This window comes from Cavia porcellus, unplaced genomic scaffold (assembly GCF_034190915.1).
Source record: "Cavia porcellus strain 051 isolate PalLab524CR breed Dunkin Hartley unplaced genomic scaffold, mCavPor4.1 scaffold_32, whole genome shotgun sequence".
Classification (NCBI taxonomy): Eukaryota; Metazoa; Chordata; class Mammalia; order Rodentia; family Caviidae; genus Cavia; species Cavia porcellus.
This window is the reverse complement of record NW_026947515.1, coordinates 43,143,547-43,163,041: the sequence shown is the minus strand read 5'-3', so window position 1 is coordinate 43,163,041 and position 19,495 is coordinate 43,143,547. Positions and strand designations below refer to the sequence as shown.

The 19,495-nt window shown below is 47.0% G+C and overlaps 1 protein-coding gene across 1 annotated transcript in view; it reads right to left on the bottom strand.

The window, feature by feature from the left end:
* Hs3st3b1 (heparan sulfate-glucosamine 3-sulfotransferase 3B1) overlaps window positions 1-19,251 on the bottom strand; it is a 39,510-nt gene extending 20,259 nt beyond the window's left edge. The window contains exon 1 of the mRNA XM_003466210.4: window positions 18,280-19,251. Within this exon, the coding sequence (XP_003466258.2) occupies window positions 18,280-18,833 (554 nt within the window). The 5' untranslated portion in view covers window positions 18,834-19,251. The remainder of the gene's footprint in view (window positions 1-18,279) is intronic.
* Between the last annotated feature and the right edge of the window lie 244 nt (window positions 19,252-19,495).

The window sequence follows — 19,495 nt, the reverse complement described above, 5'->3', positions numbered from 1 at the left end:
TTCTGCATTCTGCGGGCCCCATTAGCACATTTGGGAAACTAATCAAGTGTAAACTTCTTCAAGGACAGTGTTATCCTGGGTTTGCACAGTGCACACAGATCCACTGGTCACTTCAAGGTAGCTGGGACTAGAGAGTCACCAACCAGAAGCTGAAAGCCAGCTGACCATGGGGACACATCCTGATGCTGACGCTTCCCTGGATCTCAACAGCTCTCTTCCTGATGTGGCCCACCAGCTACCCACTATCCACCGGAGGCTGGCCTGAGATGTCTCTGCTGGGGATCAGTGTACAGGGCAGAGCTACACAGGTCCCTGGGTTTTCTAGATTCAGATGGGCACTTCAGATTTCTTTCGCTTGTAACAAGCAAGCATCCCAAGGAGCTTTTGATTGCATTTTAAAGGTAGGGACAGAGAGGCTGAGGGGTCCCAAATCAAATACTGAGCAGGGATGAAGCAGTAACTCAGGTTCTCGAGTGGCAGATTGCAAGCCTCACATTCATCCCAAGTCTCTGCATTTCTAAGAAGCTCTACCATCAAAATGCTCAACTATGAGAATTCACCTCCCTCCAACCAGCCATAATCACTCATGTGTACCCATATATACACATACGTGACACAGCAGAAGCTAAGTCTCCAACTACGCTTTACACTCCTGCCTAACTCCTCCACCCACCCCCTTTCTAAAGTTTTCTTCTTTCCCAACTTGCCTGACAATCAGGAATGAAAAGGTTCGGGGTTGTGTGTTTGTTTTGAGACAGGGTCCTGCCACACAGTTTAGGATGGTCCTGAACTACGTGGTCCAGCTTGGCCTCTAAGTCATGGAAACCTTCCAGCCTGAGCCTCCCAGGTGCTGGGATTACAGGTGGTACCACCATGCCTGGCTCTAAATTAACTTTTCTTAGAATTATATGGGCTTAAAATATAATGAAATAAAAAGCACTGTATACACATATATTTGTATATACAGAGAGGACACTTCATATAAAACAGCGCACTCTATATACACATATGTATGTGAAAGACACTGTGTGTGCATATAGCCCTGAGTTATATAAGGACATTTCGGTCGATCGTGGACTATACATACAACAGTGGTTCTGCTTAGCCTAGGTGTGTACTAGGCTACACAACCTAGGTTTGCTTAAGGACACCTTATCTATACTGTTCATAGAACAAAACTGCCTCATGATGCGTTCCGAGGAATGTATCCCCATCATGTAATGGCAAAAGACTCTGCACGTGTACACACGTATACACATGTGAGAAAACAGAAGCTAAACCTCCCACTGGTTCTGAACACCTCTGTCCTAACTCCTCTGCAGGAATCCCCTTTCACTCAACGCTACTGCAAATGCTTATCACAAAACTGAACACAGGGCAGCATTCCTGGGCTATAGCCCCCCTCCTATGGCCCATTCCTATCCGCGGTGCATGCTTTGCTCTTATTTTTTTTCAGTGTGCCAGTGCTCAACAGGAGAAAAACATTTGCCCCAAATCCAGGGACCATATTTCAGGCCAGGATTGCTCCATGCAAAAGCTCTGTGGTGAGGAAATCCTGCTGATTAAAGAAAGGACAGGAATGGTGCCTCTAGCTTCCAGCCTGGAGGCAGAGGAACTGACCTGGGGCTATCTTTGCCCTGGCCTCTTCTTCTCATTAAATCAACCGAGAGTGCTGCTCAGGGGCCGGAAGTTACCGCTCAGTCCATCTTTAGGGAGGGGAGACTCACAATGCTGTGCCAGAGCTAACAAGCCTCTCAGACCAGGAGGAACAAACAGGCTAATAAATTAGCCGTGCTAAACCACTGAGCCGAGGAGGAGCAAGAATCAGCCCAATAGCTTTCTTCTCTTCTAGCTCATTAACTATTTGAGATTACCATCATAGGGGGAGTGGCCTCTCAGCTGGAAATTAAATTAGCTCAGCTATAAACCCGGTATGGATCTGCCAAGCTAGCCATCCTGGGGGAAAAGTCCTACCACCAAATGATGCCTCCAGTTCCATCTTCCAGCCCCAAGCTGGCCCCTCCTTTGCAGTTTCTCTTCTGAACAACAGTGGCAGGGGGCAGGCGGTGTTGCTCTGACTTTGTGGTCAGAAAAAGCACAGTACATTGAGGTTGCTCGGGGTAAATAACTAAAGAAGTGGCCTCTCCATGAGATGAAGTGGCCCAGTTTAGTAAAAACTGTTCAGATTAGGAAGAAAGAGGAAAGAGGGTGTACAGAAGGTGGAGTAAAGAACTATAAACACACAAGTCCCCCCACCCCGCTGCCCCTGCAAAAGCACAGTGATCAGCTCAATAAGAATGGTAACGGGCACTAATTGCATACTCAGGACAGGTGGCTGCCTGCTAAGCCACCTCGTAATTACTGGGTTAGGCACTTCAACTCTGGCAGGCGGGCTGGCTGCAGCCTCCAAGCACAATCCTGTTACAGGGCCAAAGCACAGAGAAGTGGAATCTCTAATTACATCGCTTTCCCTGAATGCAAGGCTCCATGCAACAAGCAAAAGATAACCAGCTTCAAGGACATGGACCCTGGAACACTTCTGAAGGTTCTACAGCTCTGACCTTCCCTTCTGAGTGGCATCTTTTCTGATCACCAGCAAAAGCAATTCCTGTTTAATGCTCCTTAGCACCATCTGGTTAATTCCCACTTGCAGGGTGAAATACTCTTAAGGACCCCAAGTGCAGTTATTAAGGCTGACTCCCTGAAGACCTCAGTCCCCTCATGTTCTCTTATTTTGCACATCTTCACTTTTCTGGTGGTCCTACACTGCTTCTGCCACTCTCTGTCCACAGAAAGCTCCTCTCCCTCTTCACTCTATGAGGATCTGCTGCCATGAGGCTGTCCTTGTCCACCTGGTCTGCACATGAACTCCTACTCATCTATCAGAATCTCACCCTGGAATTACCTCCTCTCTGAAGACGTCCGAGTTTACATCCTCTTTTATCTAGACAGCTCTAATCACTCCTCCTCTGCTTGAACACAATTCCGCTTTTGCGTGTACCGTGCCACACCATAATGACCCATTTTACCCCCTTTCTGGATGCTCACATTCCAGTCTCTAGAAGGTTCTTCTAAAATGCAGTTAGCCTTGTCCCTCCCATTCACAAAACTAGCCACTAGTGTCTCTCTCTTAAGTTCTTTCTGCCTCCTCTTCGATCTCAACTGTGGTCACAGGGCCTTCCCTTTGGGACACAGTCCCACCCCAACATGCTCAGTATTCTCTCTGGTCATCAAGGACTCTGCTCAGTGTCACCTCTTTACCTTTCTACATGGTGATGCACACTGGTAGTGCCAGTACTCTGGGAGACTGGGTCAGAAGTATATCAAATTCAAGTAGTTATGGTTTATAATTACATGTCCCCCTAATGCTTCATGAGCTCAAAGGTAGTACTTTTGGAAGGTCATTGGGTCAGGGATTTGCAAGCTGAATTGTTTGCAACAGAAGCATTCAAGAACAGTTATTACTGTGAATCTTAAGTCCCCCGAACCTAGCATACATAGGAGCTATTCAATAAATTAATAAAGTTAACATGAAACTATAAGAAATAAAACTAAAATCAATGGATATTCAGCTATAGAGAAATAAAGAACTGAGATCGACATGATTCCTTCTATCTTCCGAGGGTCTACTGCTGGTTTCCAACTGAGTACAGTCCTCAGTGATATGGTACCCATCCTCTCAATACTACACTTAAAGAGAAGCCCAAAGATTTTGTAATTGAGGCACAACAGCCACAAATCCAAATCAGAAAGCAAATGATGAAGTAGCAGCTGGAAAATTCTTTATGAAGATCATGTGTTAAACACACATGAGTGGGGTGGAGGCAGGGAATGCTTGGTCCTAACTGGCTGCCAATATTGACTGGTGCAATCATTGAATTAACTATACCTGTGCTTGCTTTGGGGCTGTGTCTATCTGAAGCCCAGGCGTTTACTGTCTGCCGGAACCACCTTGCTTTCCTCCAACCCTGAGTGTCTATGGCTTGCTCTCCATTTCCACATCTGGAAGCTGACCAACGATAAACGCTGGCACCACTGGTGACAAGCTCTTACATTTCCTATCCCTCCAGTCCACATCCCCCACAAAGACGCCATCTGGGTAAAACGAAGTGGTTTTCAGAATGAAAGGGTAAGTTTTAAGGAAGCTGGTTCATCTGCTTGCTGGCAAGTGTTCTTTTCACAGAACACAAAACAGTCAGGAGCTGTTTCCAGCTGTGACTTGAAGAATACCCAACCCTAAAAATAACTGTGAATGACCAAGCAATCACTCAGAAGAACAGATGGATAGAGGATGAGGCCAAAAGAAGGGGACACCCAAATCTCAGCTCCCAGCTCATGGCCACCAGGGAGCCCAGCCGTGCACTCCTGAGTCCACTGCGCGATCTCTCCGCTCAGCCTCATTGAAACTGCAATAGGCTGCAAGGAAGGAGGAAGGGGTTTTAAGCCATCCCTAATCAATAACTGTAATCACTTCTATATACTTATACTGAGTACACACAATGAGTGATGGGAACAGAACCCGACCATTTTGAGAACACTGGCAATCCGGAAGCCAATGTGGCTTCTCCAAACCTGCTTAGGAGCGAGAGTTCAGCCTGGCTCCTGCCCAGCTGGACTGGAGCGCAAGAGCCACCTGGTGTGCCCTAACACTGCCCTTGCTCACTCAGTTGGCAGAAAAGCTCCTCCCTAGGAACGCCTCTCTGCAGAAGTGCTTAAGGGAGAGGGAGAAGTGAGCAAAGCTCAGCTATAACAATCTGCAGGACAGCTGCTTCTCTGTACCACTGAGCTGGAGAAGCTGACTTGTCTAGTGGAGCTGGGCAGGGAACCATAACCGTTTTCATCTAGAAATGTCAGACCACAGAACAAGTAAATGCTCTATAGGACAGTCATTCAAGTCACCTAGGGAGAGGACTGTGTGGATTCTGCAGTGAGAAAGAGAGGATTGAGGATACACCCTTGTCCTTTCTCATGGACAGCACAATCTGACCTCACTTGCCTGATCCTGCAGGCCTAAGTATTCACTTTAAGAAGCCACCTGTTGCATTTTTGTGTTTTCTCTGCCTTCAGATATCAAATGATTTAATTGACTGGAAGATGTATGTAAAGAATTCAAATGCACAACTCTGCTGGCTTGAAACCCTGTGCCCTCTGGCCTGGGATGAAAGTCTCTTTCTTAACATGGCACTCTAACCTCTCGGCTTCTGGGTGAGCCTCTCAGTCCCTTTTAACTCCAATCCCCAATATCCTCTGTGCTCCATGCAACATTCAATTCTCTAGCCTGCCTCTCTGGGCCTTCCTCACATGGAGTGCCCTTGCCAAATGCTTTCATCGGCTTTCTGGATGATCAGCCAGTAATATCCTACCCATCCTTCAAAGACAAAGAGTAGCCTCTCCTTTGAGCCTACTGTTCTCCACTTGCATAAAATTTCTCAGTTCTATATCTCTCACCTTCCTCCCTGTACCATCACTGTGAGCTCTCTGAAGAGTCAAACAATGGCTTCCCAGTTTGCTTCACCAAGTGCCTGCTTATTGTTCAATCCTTATAGGTATTCAAAATTTGCCTGGTGGATAAAAACATGAATGAAAGAATGAATGAGAGATATCATATTATCCTATCTGCAAACAGTGCATCTAAATGTCCTGGTCATGACTGGCACTAAGGCTGTCTTGTTACTGCCTGGTTTTCATGAGTTCCTGCAGAAAAAGAAAGTGGGTATTAAATATCCCTTTAAAAGGCACGTAACTTTAGAGGCAGGGAAGTACGATAAGACTGAAAACCGAGTCAAGTACATGCAGTAAGGGATCTCACTCCGGTGTGATACTGTTCACCTCCAGACCACGAAGAATACCTTGCCAAACACCTTCCCCAGGGCTCAAGTAGAGCTGAGGGCATTATCCAAGCAGGTGTTAGAATTTCCCCAAATAGGAAGAGTCTGTGGTTAGTGTATCAGGAGATAGTGAGGCGAATATAGCCAGTTTAGAGTGCTTGGAGGGGAAATTTAGATCCTCCTGTAACTTAAGTTTTATACAAACAAGTAAATCAATCTCCCATCTTCCTCAGTTAAAAGGTTCCAATCGTCTCCTTTCCCAGTGACACCTAATCTTAAAAAGTTTCATTTGTTTCCGGTGCTCTGGGACTACAGAACACTTTTAAGTGTTCCCCTTGGCTCCAGACACAAACAGAGAACATGTATTTTTTTTTAAGGCATTGGCTTTGTTTTCGGCTCAAGGTTGCCAATGTTTATATGCGGCACTCATGTTATTTAATAAAGACCTCAACATCTTATCCAAGGTGAGCAATCATCTTGGTGCTAGGAAAAACACATACACAGACCACAAGAATACTCTGTGCCAGGAAGGGTGGAAAAAACTTCACCTTTTCCAACATCATCAAACATCCTGCTCCATAAACACCACCAACACAGAGCACTTACCTTTGAAAACAGACACAAGCTGCTTGGAGGAAAATTGAACCTGCAATTAGGCTGCTTACAGAATAACAGCATGCGAGAGCCTGCTAGAGAAGTTCCCAGCAAGACCTGACTTGAAATCTTAATCAGCAAGCCTGTTTTTCCCAGCCTTCGCCCCAGCAACTCTCTTCTCCTGTTTGATTCACTGGAACACCATTTCTTGTTCTTTATTCATTCAGTTCTGCAGCAATCATCGTGGAGAGGAAAGAGGACAGACCAGAGCAGCATAATGCAAACAACAGAAAGGGTCAGCTCGTTTCCAACAGAAAGGTGTACAGAGAGCGCACAGGATCAGGGGTCAGACTCTTAGACCTGAAAGAAACCTCAGAAACCTGCTCCAGTGACAGGCCCCAGATTGGCATCCAGATAAACACTACTCCACAGGATAACAGTAGGTATGAATCAAATGAAGATTCTGTACTCAGGGTAAACATAATTAACTTTTTTTGCTTTTTAGCCACTGTACTTCTGAGGGTCTTTAAAATGCTAACATGGAACCACTATTTCCTAAAGGTTACCTGTTAATCTTTCTAGAACTTTCTATTCACTGAAAAAGAGGGGACAGTAACCTAATGGAGACAGTGCTTCTCAATGTGTAGTCCAAAGACTACCTGGAAACTCTCCTCAAGGAGATTAAGTACAAAACATGAAAGAGTTTAAAAGCTACTTTAAGTAATCTGACATTGCTAGGACACTCAAGGCCACGCCAATTAGCTCATTTGAGACAGCAAAGGACAGTGCGGCAGCTGCAAATTACACAGCAGAGTGCATTTGGTGTGAGTTGTGCAGCAGAGCCACATACTGATCCACCATGGATGGTGGGGAATGTGGTCCTACAACATGGTTTGCTGAGCTCTGGTTTAGAAAGGTCTGCTCAGTCCAGTCTCTACAGTACATGCAGGGGTGCAGACATCAGCGGGACAGTGACCTGCTCAAGGTCACTGTGTCTACAGGAAAGGGTTGACACCAACTGAGGGCTATGGAGGGTGGAGGAGCCTAACGGTGACAAAAGGAATTTAACACAGAAGCTGGACTGGGAGTGTGACTCGGTGGTAGAGTGCTTGCTTGGCATACTGGATAGAGGGTGTGGGTTTGATCCCCGCCCTGCAAAATAAAAACAACAAAAACTGGCAGAAGCTTGCCACTGAAAATGATTTTATAATGATGATCTGACTTTAAATGGCATCCCTTCAAGCAGATCTCTCTGCAGCCTCTCCTAGGATCCCTAGAAAGACCCAAAATGAAAAGTCAAATCGATAATAGCAAAATTTTCCAAGCATGCCCGTGATGAACTGGATTGAGAAATCTGACTGTGAACTGTGCATACCTGATTTTGAGCTACCAATTCTGCCTGGTATCAAAGCAGTGAAGGAGGCCAAGTATGAGAGGAGGACGGAGCAGGGCAAACTGTGGAAACCACAACTGTGCCTAAGAAACAAAGACCTAGGCCCATCCAGCCCATTACAAAAGAAGCGGAAAATCGGGATTTGCATATTAAATCTCCAAACCCCTCGATACTGGCAATGAATGTACATATTTTTAAAGCCCTCTCCAGAGCGGCACATAAATTCAACAACGGGCAAAATTAATTTGTGGTTGTAAGAGGTGGGACAGTGTCCTTGGGCTGGGGATCATAACCAGGGACAAAAGGCTGGCCCTGCCGGTTCTGGAAGAGCTATTTCTTCATCTTGGAACTTGCTGTCCACACACCTGTTTGCTATGTGAAAATCTATCAGGCTGCACACTTATGATTTGTAATTTTCCAAATGTGAACACAAATTTAGTTCAACACATTCACACACCATATTTGTAGATAAAATGCTGTGTTACATTTCCTTCAAATATTATGAAAGGGCAGGAAGGGGGTCCCTGCTCAGAGAAGGGAAGGCAAAGGCACAGACAATATTGTTGGAATGAGGGCTGTGGGAATGACACACAAGTGACAGGCTGGTGCATGGGTGACGTGGACAAAGACTACCACCAACAACGTGAATGTCAGAGGAACAGAAATGCGCTAGAAATAAATATGGAGACTAAAAGAGAATAAGCACAGAGACAGAAAAAGAGGAAAATTATAATCTTGGAGATACTTTTCCATGGAAAATTGTTCATCTTTTGGGAGGGGAAAGGATAAATAATAGAAGAGGCTTGAAGTAGTCCAAAAAGAACAACAGATTGAATTTCACCCATGCACAAATGTCTCAGTTATAGACACTGCACAGTGTCCTCTAAGCATACAACTTTAAGCTACCCCTGTGAGTTTCCTTCTTTGCAAAATAAGAGAAATCACATGGAGAGATCACTGTTCAAAGCAGCTAAGTGAGTGGCCCTTTTACCTGCACAAAGTATGCTCTTCACCCCTGAGCCAGAGACTTTCCCCTCTCCATCCCACAGTGACTGGCTTTTCTATCCTTTCTTATCTCCTGAACTCACCCTCCTTGGAAAGCTCCTAAAAAAGTAAAATACAAACATCACAATTTAAAATTCTTACTCTGCTTCTTTTTCTTCCTGAAATGACTTTAGATTCATCAATGATTTGGCAGATTTTTCTTCTCTAAGTCCAGGGCTGAAATTGCTTTAAGACATCTTTGGGCCTGTAGATTTTAGTCTAAAACAGGCTCCAGAATGGAAACTTCAGGCTGTTTGCAGTTCCTCATGGGCCTCAACTCAAACGTTGCCCTTTTCAGCGCTTGATAAGAGGCAAGTGCTTAAATGGGATTGTTAAGGCAGTGAAATTATTCTATATGTCACTTTAGAGGAGGATTACTTCCCTATACATCTGCTGAAGTTCACCCACTGTAACCAACACACAACTTTGATGGCAAATGTTGGTAGAAGACGAGGTAACCAGTAAAAACGTAGGTGGCACAAAGAAAATTTTGTATTTTACCAGGTTTTACTGTGAGCTTCAACCACTCTAGAAAATAAAATAGTTTTTAAATGATCAAGTGCTTAGTAAATCCTTACTGGAGCAATGAAATAACAGTAGGTGAACATGAATTCTAAGAATATGTTGTTCACTGACTACAGAAAAAGACAAAATGGTCACGCAGAGTTTCTTCCATGACTTCAAGTAGTAATAAGAACTTCCCTGCCGTAGTCTATGCCCCACCCTCCCCTCAATCCACCCACGCACACTCACCCACTTGGGGTTTCTTCAAAAGCTCTTTGGTGGGAACAGGATGTTTATTTCTTTGTGTATCCGTGTTAACTGTCAGCACTAGCATATGCTAAGTGTCTGGAGACTGAAACAATCAGATGGGAAGGCACCAGGGACCAGCCAAACAGCACATTAAGAAGAAAGGCTGGAAAACTAGGCAAAGTCAGGACAAGTTTCCAGTCCCAGAGCTCGCAGGGGGCCTGGAGAAGCCACCAAGGGCAATCTGAGAGAATTGTTGTCTTCTAATTGCATTTGGTATGTCAGCTCACCAGGGAGTCTGCACTTTAATGGAAGTAAGGGATAAATCTCACATTTCCTGAACAATTCCTGCAGCAATGTCTTATATGAGGTTTTGTTGTTGTTGTTGTTGTTTTTGCCTTTTTTATATCCACCATGCACTTACGCTTCTAGAAAAGAAACCAGCAACAAAGGTTCCTTGTTCAAAGACAACACAATCTTCAGAGCCACAGAATCTTAGGAGAGTTGAGTGTCTTAGCAAGAACTAAGGGTGGTAATTCTGTCAATGGTCCTGCCAGAAATGAGATCCCTTCTCACCCTCCCTAGGGATGAGCATGGTAAAAGTCGCCCAAGGGGAGCTACTCCCAAGCCCTGCACTGGGGAGAAGCAGCTGTACCACTGTCACAAGGCTCCAGGAAAGGAAGATGAGCCCAGCAGGGGCTCCAGGGGAACTGGAGAACATGGAAGAGCTGGGAAGGGAGGATAAGCCTTTTGGTCTCAGCCCAGGTTAGATTCAGGAATCCAAATGGGGCTTCATGCTCTCGTTTAACCAGCCATACTGTGGAAAGGAAATTGGGCTATTTTCAGTTATCTACTAAGATTGCTGAATTGACTTAGAGGTACTCGTTTGAGAAGTAAGCTGAGGTCACCAGCCTTCCCAAAATAAAGGGGAAAAGGGGAACCTTACTAGCTGGAAACGGATTCACTGGATTCACCTCCATAATGGGTAGCCTCTCTTTTTCTTTACCCCAGAATCAAACTGTAACGGGGCCAAGAAGTCCTCCTGTGGCTCTGATAAACTCACAACTGCAAGGAAGGTGCTATCAGTTCCACTGCTTAGAGAAGGGGCACCTTCGCTCTAGAAGGCAGCAGAATTTATACTGGAGGTTTAGAAAGAAAAAGTGAAAAAAGGAGGAAAGTGCAACAGACCAGTTGATACACTGACTCAAAGAGAAAGCAGCCCAGCACCAAATCAAGCGAGCTACTCAGGACAGCCCAGCCCTTCCTGCAAGAGCTGGCTGCCCAAACTCCGCCCACCCTTCTCGGCGGGGATTTTTGCTCAACCGGACTCTATTGGGCGCTCTGAAGTCTCTCTGGCCAATCAGCGCTGGGACCAGCTCAGCCGGCCCCGCCCACCGCAAGCCCGGGCAGCTCAGCCAGGCCTGGCCCAACAGGTGAGGCCGGCTCCCTCGGGTCACGGGGCGGGGCTGCGCCGAAGGGGCGGGGCCACCCGCCCCGCCCCCAGCACCAGGGGCTCGGCCATCTGTCCAGCGGCTCTACGGTCCTCCGCTCAGATGCAGTGATCCTGGGCGACCCGAGGGCTCTGCTGTGACTTACCCCAGGCCGCCAGCCTCGGAGCCATTTTCCCCGTGCGCCCGAGCCCCCTGGGTCACCGTTCCCGAACGGGATGTCCCCCAAAACACCCTGGCTGCCCGGAAGTCCGCAGACGCGAGAACCTGGGACCCTTCTGTCAGCAGATCTGGAAAGAGGGGGCCGCTGTTTCTCGCTGCCCTAAGTTCCATTCATTACAGAAATCCAGAACGTGCGTGAAAAATGTTTCTTCTAACTTCTCTTCCCAGTTTTTTTTTTTTTCCAGTCTCCATGTGTTTCTCCCAGTCTCACACTGCCCAAAACCATCTTTCAGCATTTTATGGATTTCTAAGCAAGTGTAACCGTGTTAAGTAGCATAGAGCAAAAAGACCTGGGAAAAAGCATACTCTGAATCTTATTCCTCTAGTTGCTCGGCACACACACACATGGAATCATTCAAATGTTAGTCCAAGGTGTTTAAAAGTACTGACCCTTTGGCAAGAAACAGTCTAGCCTGAACTGAAGCACAGTCAACTTGTTAAACCAGGCTTATTTTTTCACATTTCACATATTTAGAAGTATTTTACACCACCCATGTACGTGTAAGATTTTAGAGAAAATACAAATGCCTCTAGCAAAAACTCTTCAACACATCTATTCCTAATAGAACAGCATTCATTGGAAAAAAATTTTTGACTGACATCTGTACATATTTATGAGGTACAGTGGGGTGCTTTCATTCATGTATGCATTGTGTAGTGATTAACTCCCGGTAATTAGCATGGCCCTCACTTTAAACTGTTTCTTTATGGGAGGAGGTACATTCAAATTCCTCTCTTCTAATATTTTTAAATATGTAACGCATTGTTAGTAACATTCATCCTGCTGTGCCACAGAATGCCAGGATTTTAAAGGGCAAAGGCCATGCTGTACAACTTTATTTGAACAAGATTCATCTATGACAATGAAGTTAGGTCCTTTTGAGTGACCCAGCCACTTAGGTTATCTTTAGTATTTTTCAAGTCATGGGAATTTGTCAGAAATATGTATTTAAAAGAATTTAAAAGGTAGACATACTACAAAAGAAATTAATACCATTCTTCTGTATGTCCGAAATAAGTAATGGCAAGGCTTATTCCCATTAGCAATATTCTAACACATGGCCTTAGCTGCGATGAAAATTATTTATAATCATGTTACTGAGATCATAATTGCTCCTCGCATCCTAAGTTTCCTCTCAAATCTCTTGACAATAAAAATCAAAACTAAAAACCAGTGTTCACTCTAATATCAGCCTTATTGGAGGTTAGTTTTACTTTGGCATAGTTTGAGAGGAGTATGTAAGTTCTCACAAGGTAACGTTTTAATATAAAAAAGTTTCATGGTCTATGTAAAATTAGCTTTCAAAGATATCAGGATATCATTTCTTTTCCGTCATGGAAAATGTTTTCGTTTTAGGTAAGCAGCATATTGTTTTCATTACTCTTGAAAATATGCCATTTACTTTGGGAATTCATTTTGCTGGGATTCCTGGGGTAGCCTAAAAGCCAAGGACTGAAATTTCTATTGCACTCTGAAATCATCAACTGTTTAATAAGAGAAGTAGCACCCTATTTGGAAACTAACTCTATTCACAGCAAAAGAAATGCTCATTATGCTATGCCTTTAGAGTGGACATTTTGTGTTTCTGTCAATCAACTTAATTTCCATGTTCATAGAGTGAGAACATAAAGTATTCAGAAAAAAACTGTCAGAGAAAGCAGTCGGCAAGCAGTCAAGTATTTCAGTTCTGAAGCTTTAAATAAAACACCTCCCTGATTCGTAGGACTAGAAGACTGGTGGTTTGGTTTTTTTTTAATTCTTCGTGCGCTTTTAATTATACATAACTTCAGTTTTCATTTTATAAAAGCAGAAAATCTACAGTCTGTGACATGTTTTAAACCAAAGAGCAAATTAGCATATATATTTCCAATGTGGTTTTGTGACATACTGATTTTTGAAAATAGCAAAGTTTTTCTTCAAACAAACAAAAAACCCCCACAGAACAGAAGCTGTGAGAGTTCATTTTGAAATGTCAAACAACATAACTTTAGCTGGCAAAATGTCTTTTATAAATACTAGTACACATTAAATTCTAATTTTTCAAAAACCAGATTGTAAAAAGCAAAAATCTATTCTAGTCAGTGTTTAATTCCTAATTGGAGTAGTACATCTTTTAAGAACATTTTTCAGATCTGCGCTGCAACCAAAATTTTAGAGATGGGTTCAATAATATTATTTGGCAGATACTAGTGTAATTTACTTCTTACATTGCAATATTTTATTTATCTAAAACAAATAGGTTGCTATTAAATATTGACTATTTTATTAACTCAGAGCATCTGGGAAAACACTTATGATTAGGTTAATTTATGTTATATTTTCCCCTCAACTTGTAAAAGATTAATCAACCATTTTATGGTCTAATTTAGGTGCCTAATTAAAAACAGAGTTCAACACATGCTACACTGTCTTGCTAATAAATCTTGACAGCTTTGTAACATGATGGTTTGTATTTCAAATTGTTGCATATAAATGTAGATTTCTGATCTTCACCCAGCATCTTGGAAATGAGCTTCATACTTGGTCTAAACTCTAGGACAGAAAAAGTCCAGTTATTTCAAAATGAATTACTCCCAATGAGATCTTATCTTACATTTCCCTCAGCAGAGACCGAAACAGTCTTGGCCATCAGGTTTTAGGAAAACAGGGCGGTGGGCTGGGGGATTAGTTTTCTCAGCCTTTGTTAAATTAAATATGCAGGATAAACTGCTAGGTTTAGCTATTAGCTTTCAAGAGAGCAGTTTCTGCAAGTCACTGGGTTTTAGATCTCATTCTAAAGAAATCTGCTCAAAGTGTTAACTGTGATTGTCTTCTGGTTAATAAGTACAAGTTAATTACTTGCATTGATTTGAGGATACTGTTTTTAAATGAAGAGAGTGATTTCCAGGAGTTTTGGAAGATGTCATTTAACCCCATGGCTTACACCTCCCAGCCCTGGAAAAGAGCAGATGCCAGAGACTAAATGTCCTCCTCAGGAGGGACACTCTGTATGTTTTCTCATACTTGAGGGATATTTTCGTCATTTTAATGACTCCTTTATACTTGACGGATATTTTTGTCATTTTAATGACTCCTTGGATTCCAGCTGTCTTGTGCACAGAAATGAAAGTTGCCACCGTGGCCTTCAATCTAGTTATATGCCAATTTGGGACGTTAACTAGTCTGCTTTAAAACTGAACCTTTTTAAAGTGGGCCATCCACACTGAGATTCATGGAGCAGTGAGAAAACTTTCAAACTCTGTTAAAGCAGATACTGCTTTGAACTCATCACACATGATCAACATCTTGTTCTGGTCACTTAAGTGAGGGGAACACGGCACAGAGTGAGCCCTGAGCTGGGCTGCCTGGGTTGATACATTAGCTTAACCACTTCCCAGCTGTGAAAGGCTGGATGAGTTGCTTAACCTCTCGGTGCCCGAGCTTCCTCATCTGTAAAAGCACCTACTGCACAAGACAGTAATGAGGATTAAATTTGCTAATCCTGTAAAACTTAAAACAGTGCATGGCGCATTGAGAAAATATTTAGTGTTCGCTACCAAGGTTGTTAAAACACACACACACTTCTTCAAAGGTTGGCCACAGCAGTAAAGTATCAGCTTATTTTGTGTAACTAAAAACGGACAGAGGAATCAGTATGGGAGTATCTGCAAATCGCGTAATATTGGAGCAACTTTTTCCCCAAAATGAGGCCACAAACATGCATAAAAACCTACCACAACTTAAAGCAAATAAAAATGAGAAACTTTTAAAATTGCATATTTAATGTTGAGGGTTAAATCGAATGTTTTCTCCACCTTTGCATTTCTTAAGTTCTCCTGAATTGTAGGCCTTAATTTCTGCGAACTCCATTAAACTCTGGGACCAAGAGGTAAATAAAGGCCAGTTTCACCAGAGAGCCCCCCAAGCCACTCTGTGGGGTCCGCATCAACACTTGTTAACTGGAGAAAGCTGGATGATGAACTGGAAGAGCAAACCCAGAAGAATCTTAATCACACACTAAAACAAACTCAGATTCCACAGCAGATGGACAGCACCACTAGCCCAATTTCTGGGGCAGCAGACTCTCCCTCTGGTGTGGGGAGTGGGGTTTAGCTCTGCGCTGCCATCTCAGCAGGCTCCATCCTGCCACGACCCCCCTCAAAGAGCTGAAGGTGTCTCATCAGGACAAGTGGAAGGAGCCACCCTCAGATTCCAAGGGGTCCTGCAAATCCACCCAGGCCCTGGGCTACTGCTGAGGTCCCTCTTAGGGCTGTGTCAGCCCATTAAACCTATTAAGGACTTGTTCAGACACAGCCTGACCCGTTCTCCAACAGATTACCTGGTGACCCTCGGACTCAATCACCCATAGCCATAGTTCTTTTTTTTTTTTCTTTCTTTCTTTTTTCCCTTTCCTTAAATGCCGATAAAGGTCTCTTCCTCTTTTACTGTTCCGGTTTAGAAAACTCGTCTTCGTCATGTTTCTGATTTGCATCTATTATACTCTTCTCCAGTTGGCTGTCTGACCTTACCACACGACAAGAAATGCCACAGAACTCAGCTTACAGCATGCATTTTTCAAACAGAGTGAACTCCAGCTTGGGCCAAGGGTGTATTCTACACACCGGATGTTAAGCCAGTCTATCTGGGTCGGACGTTTCCATGGCTTATTCAGTTTAAAGTTAAAAAGGACGCCTTCAAAATAATTGCACAGTTTGCACACTTTGCTCTGATATGTGGAACGTTGTAAATTAGACTTTTAATTAAGCAGTTAGCATTTAAAGTGCTTTTTTTCCTAAAAGTAGCCACTGACACTGCGATCTAGCCACGTGTGGTTGGAGCAGTCTGAGGGTTTGGGGTGCTTGCAAATTAGCATTTGGCTCCTCCCGTGTCCCCGCCGTGGGCTCTGTGCCTTCCATTCCAGACAGTGCTGCTAGTGGGTTTAGCCGGCACGGAGGGACGCGGACTGTCCAGTCTAGTGCGCCCTGACCGAGCTCTCTGGGTCTGTCCCGCTGCTGCCCTGCGCTGCCGGGGGCAGCCGGGTCCATCTGTCCACCACTCCCTAGGTGGCTCCCCGCCGCAGGGGCACCGCGGAACACATTACACCTCGGCCACATTCTGCGTTTTAGAGCCCATTAGAAAGAAGGTGGCAGGTGGAGGGCATCCACCTAAGAGACTGCGTGGGGATTTCCAAAGCCCGTCCCAGGTGCTTTTAAAACCGCTGGCCAGGAAGGGTTCAGTTCCATTCCTGCGGGTTCCTCCCAACCTGTGCCCCACCGCCTCTGATGTCACAAAATCCCGAGTTTCCTCAGGATCTGTGGGGGTCCTGCCAGGAAAGGGTCTAGTTATGCCCTGCCACTCGGTCCCCGGAGTGGAGTTGTCACCCCAGAAGGAGGTGAGGTGGGCAGTTGTGCTCAGGATAACCAAAGACCACAGCTGACACTTAGGGAGGCCTCCCCATGCCAGCCAAGCTCCTGCCTTCCCTGGGCCGCCTTCACCCTTCTGGGTTCCGCCAGCAGCAGCTGACTCCCCCTCGGCACAGATGACAGCGCTCAGGCTCAGCTCGGAGCTCGCTCAGTGAATCCAGACGTCGGATTCCACAGCCCGCACGTTTTTAATCAATGGCGTCTGGGCACGGGGAGAAGGGTTGCTGTCACGGCTGGCTAACCCTCGAGACTTGGGCACTACTGACAATAATAAGAACATGAAAGGCAAAGCCTTCTGGAAGGCTGAGGCTGGGGAAGGCGCGTTTTTAATCCATTGGGTCAGATTACAAACTACAACAGATATTGTATTTTTGATTCTCCATCCCATCTAGATCCAGAAAGTTGAGTGGAGACCCGGGGTAGGGTTCATTTCGCTTCTCTGCCTTTGTTTTTAGAACTCTCGGAAGCTAACTGGGCATAGAAGAGCGCTGGGGACTTAAGTTTTAGGCTGCATGGGACTGATCTGGTGACCAGAAGGGTGACCTAGGTAGGGGTCAGGGCCTGGGACCCGGTAGGCGAGGCAAGAATCTCACATCCCTCCCAAGTGCTCACCCCAAAGGCCACCACTCCCCGGGAAGCAGTGGTGGCGATCCCAGGCCAGCTATACCTTTGCAAGGCTCAGAAAATGATTTGAGAACAGAAGTTCAAAGCTGCGACCTCGAAACGATCCTCACTTCTCAGTCAAAGGCTGGGAATATTCTTTGCACTCCGATGTATATAGGGTGCTTAGAGACCTGCGTTCTGGTTCCCCCAGCACCGAGGTCCGGGAAAGAGAACCGCGCAGGCCGGGTGTGCAGACGCCGGGAAGCCTTCAAAACTGCGCGCGCTGCGACTGGCGGCTGCAGTGCGCGGCTTTGCCCGACAGGGACCAGCACCGCTCCACGTTCTGCAGCCAGCTGAGGCGCAAGAGCCACCCGCCCAGCCGTCCCTCTCTAGCCCAAGTGGCTCTTGAGGGAGGCGGTCTGAACCCCTTCAGGTTCCAGTGACTAGGTCTCCAACAAAAAAACTTCACAGACTCTCGGCAGCTTTAGCAGAACGCCTTTGTTCTCCCGCCGCGGGCAGCCCTTTCCCATCTGGGGAGCAGAAACTGTTTTAGAAGTTGGAGGAGACTGTGATCTGAGAAGCGCAGAAGTCTTTTACTAGCGTCCCGGGCTCCGACAAGAGAAATACAATACAATAAAATAAAATACCCTGGAATGATTCGCGTGGGACCTCGCCACGGCTGGGGGCGCCCCGTTTCCCCAAACTCTTTCTCAACTGCTGCCCGGCTTTATTCAGGCGACGCCGCGGGTTTAATCCAAGGGCACCCCGCACCACTGAGCCTCCAGCGCTCCGGGAGAAGTTTTTCTAGGTTGCAGCCAGAACCTAGCTGGGCGCACCGGGAACCGCTCGGGGGCGGAATTCTAGGTGCCGCCAGCGCATACGTGCAGTTGTTCCTCTGTCCCTCCCCAGCCTCGGTTGTCCGTCTGAAACTGAACCCCTCCATTTCCCCTCGCTCAAGGTCTGGGTAACCCCGCCCGGATAGAGTGAGACTCACCGGTACCAGGCGAGGCCCTTGTCGTAGCTGCGGTCGAAGAAGTGGGGCTCCGCGCCCACGGCGCGCACGTCGGGGTGCACGCGCAGGAACTCCAGCAGCGCCCGCGTGCCGCCCTTCTTCACGCCGATGATGATGGCCTGCGGCAGCTGCTTGCTCCCAGACCCACTAAAGAAGCTGGAGATGGGGCTGGGGGAGTCCGGCGCCTCGGGACTCTGCTCCTCCTGGCTCGCGGCGCCTTCTGCCATCTCCTTGCCCGCAGTCAGCGCCGTGGCCTGCAGCCCCCGGAAAGGCAGTCTGGAGGGCGTCCCATTCGGAGCTGTGGCCAGGGCTGGCGAGGCGTGTGCGGCGCGAGACCCGGAGCCCAGCATCAGGAGCCCGGGCGCCGCGGTGCAGGAGCCGGCGCAGGAGTACAGGACCATGTACAGCCAGACGCAGAGCATTGCGAAGAGCAGCGCGAGCTTCCTCCTCACCAGCGGCGGGGGCGTCGGCGGCTGCGGCAGGAGCCGACCGGGGACATCGAGGCAGGGCCGGCTACCGCTCAAGCACTGCCCCATGCGCTGCCCGCGGGCGCGCCCAGGGACATGGCTCAGCACATAGCGCGGGCCGCCGGAGCCGTGAGCACCGAGAGCGTTCCTTGGCCCGCTGGAGGTCCGGGTGACTCGGTTTACTGCCCCCGCTCGCCCGCGGCCGCCTCTGCGTCTGCTCTTCCCCAGGTGGCGGCGGCAGCTGGAGCGGCGGCGGCTCTTGACATGTTGCCCGGGAGAAGCCGCAACTGGGACGGAAAGTCGGGGCGATGGTAACTACTGGCAGAGGGACTGCTCGGGAGAGGTCCCGAGAACGCCGCAGTCCTGCTCGGTGGTCACTCTAGACGGTGCGCACGGCCGATCGCCGGGGCTCACACCTCGCTGACCGGACCACTGAGTCCCGAGACCGGCCCCGGCTGCTCCCCGCAGAGGTTGCGGAGCAGGACTGCGCAGGAAGAGAGCTGGGCACTGAGGTGGAGGGGGCGGGCCCGGCCTTCCGGAGTGACGCGCCGCTCTACCTACCAGAAACCGGGAGTGCCATGCAAATGTATGCGCTTCGCTGAGGGCCAAACAGCCAATCCTCTCTCGGAACGTGGGGGTGTGGAAAGGGTTCGGGGCGGTGGAAAGCGGCCGGGAGTTGCGATTGGCTGTAGGATCTAAGGGGTGGTTTCAGAGAGGCGGAGCCAGGGGCT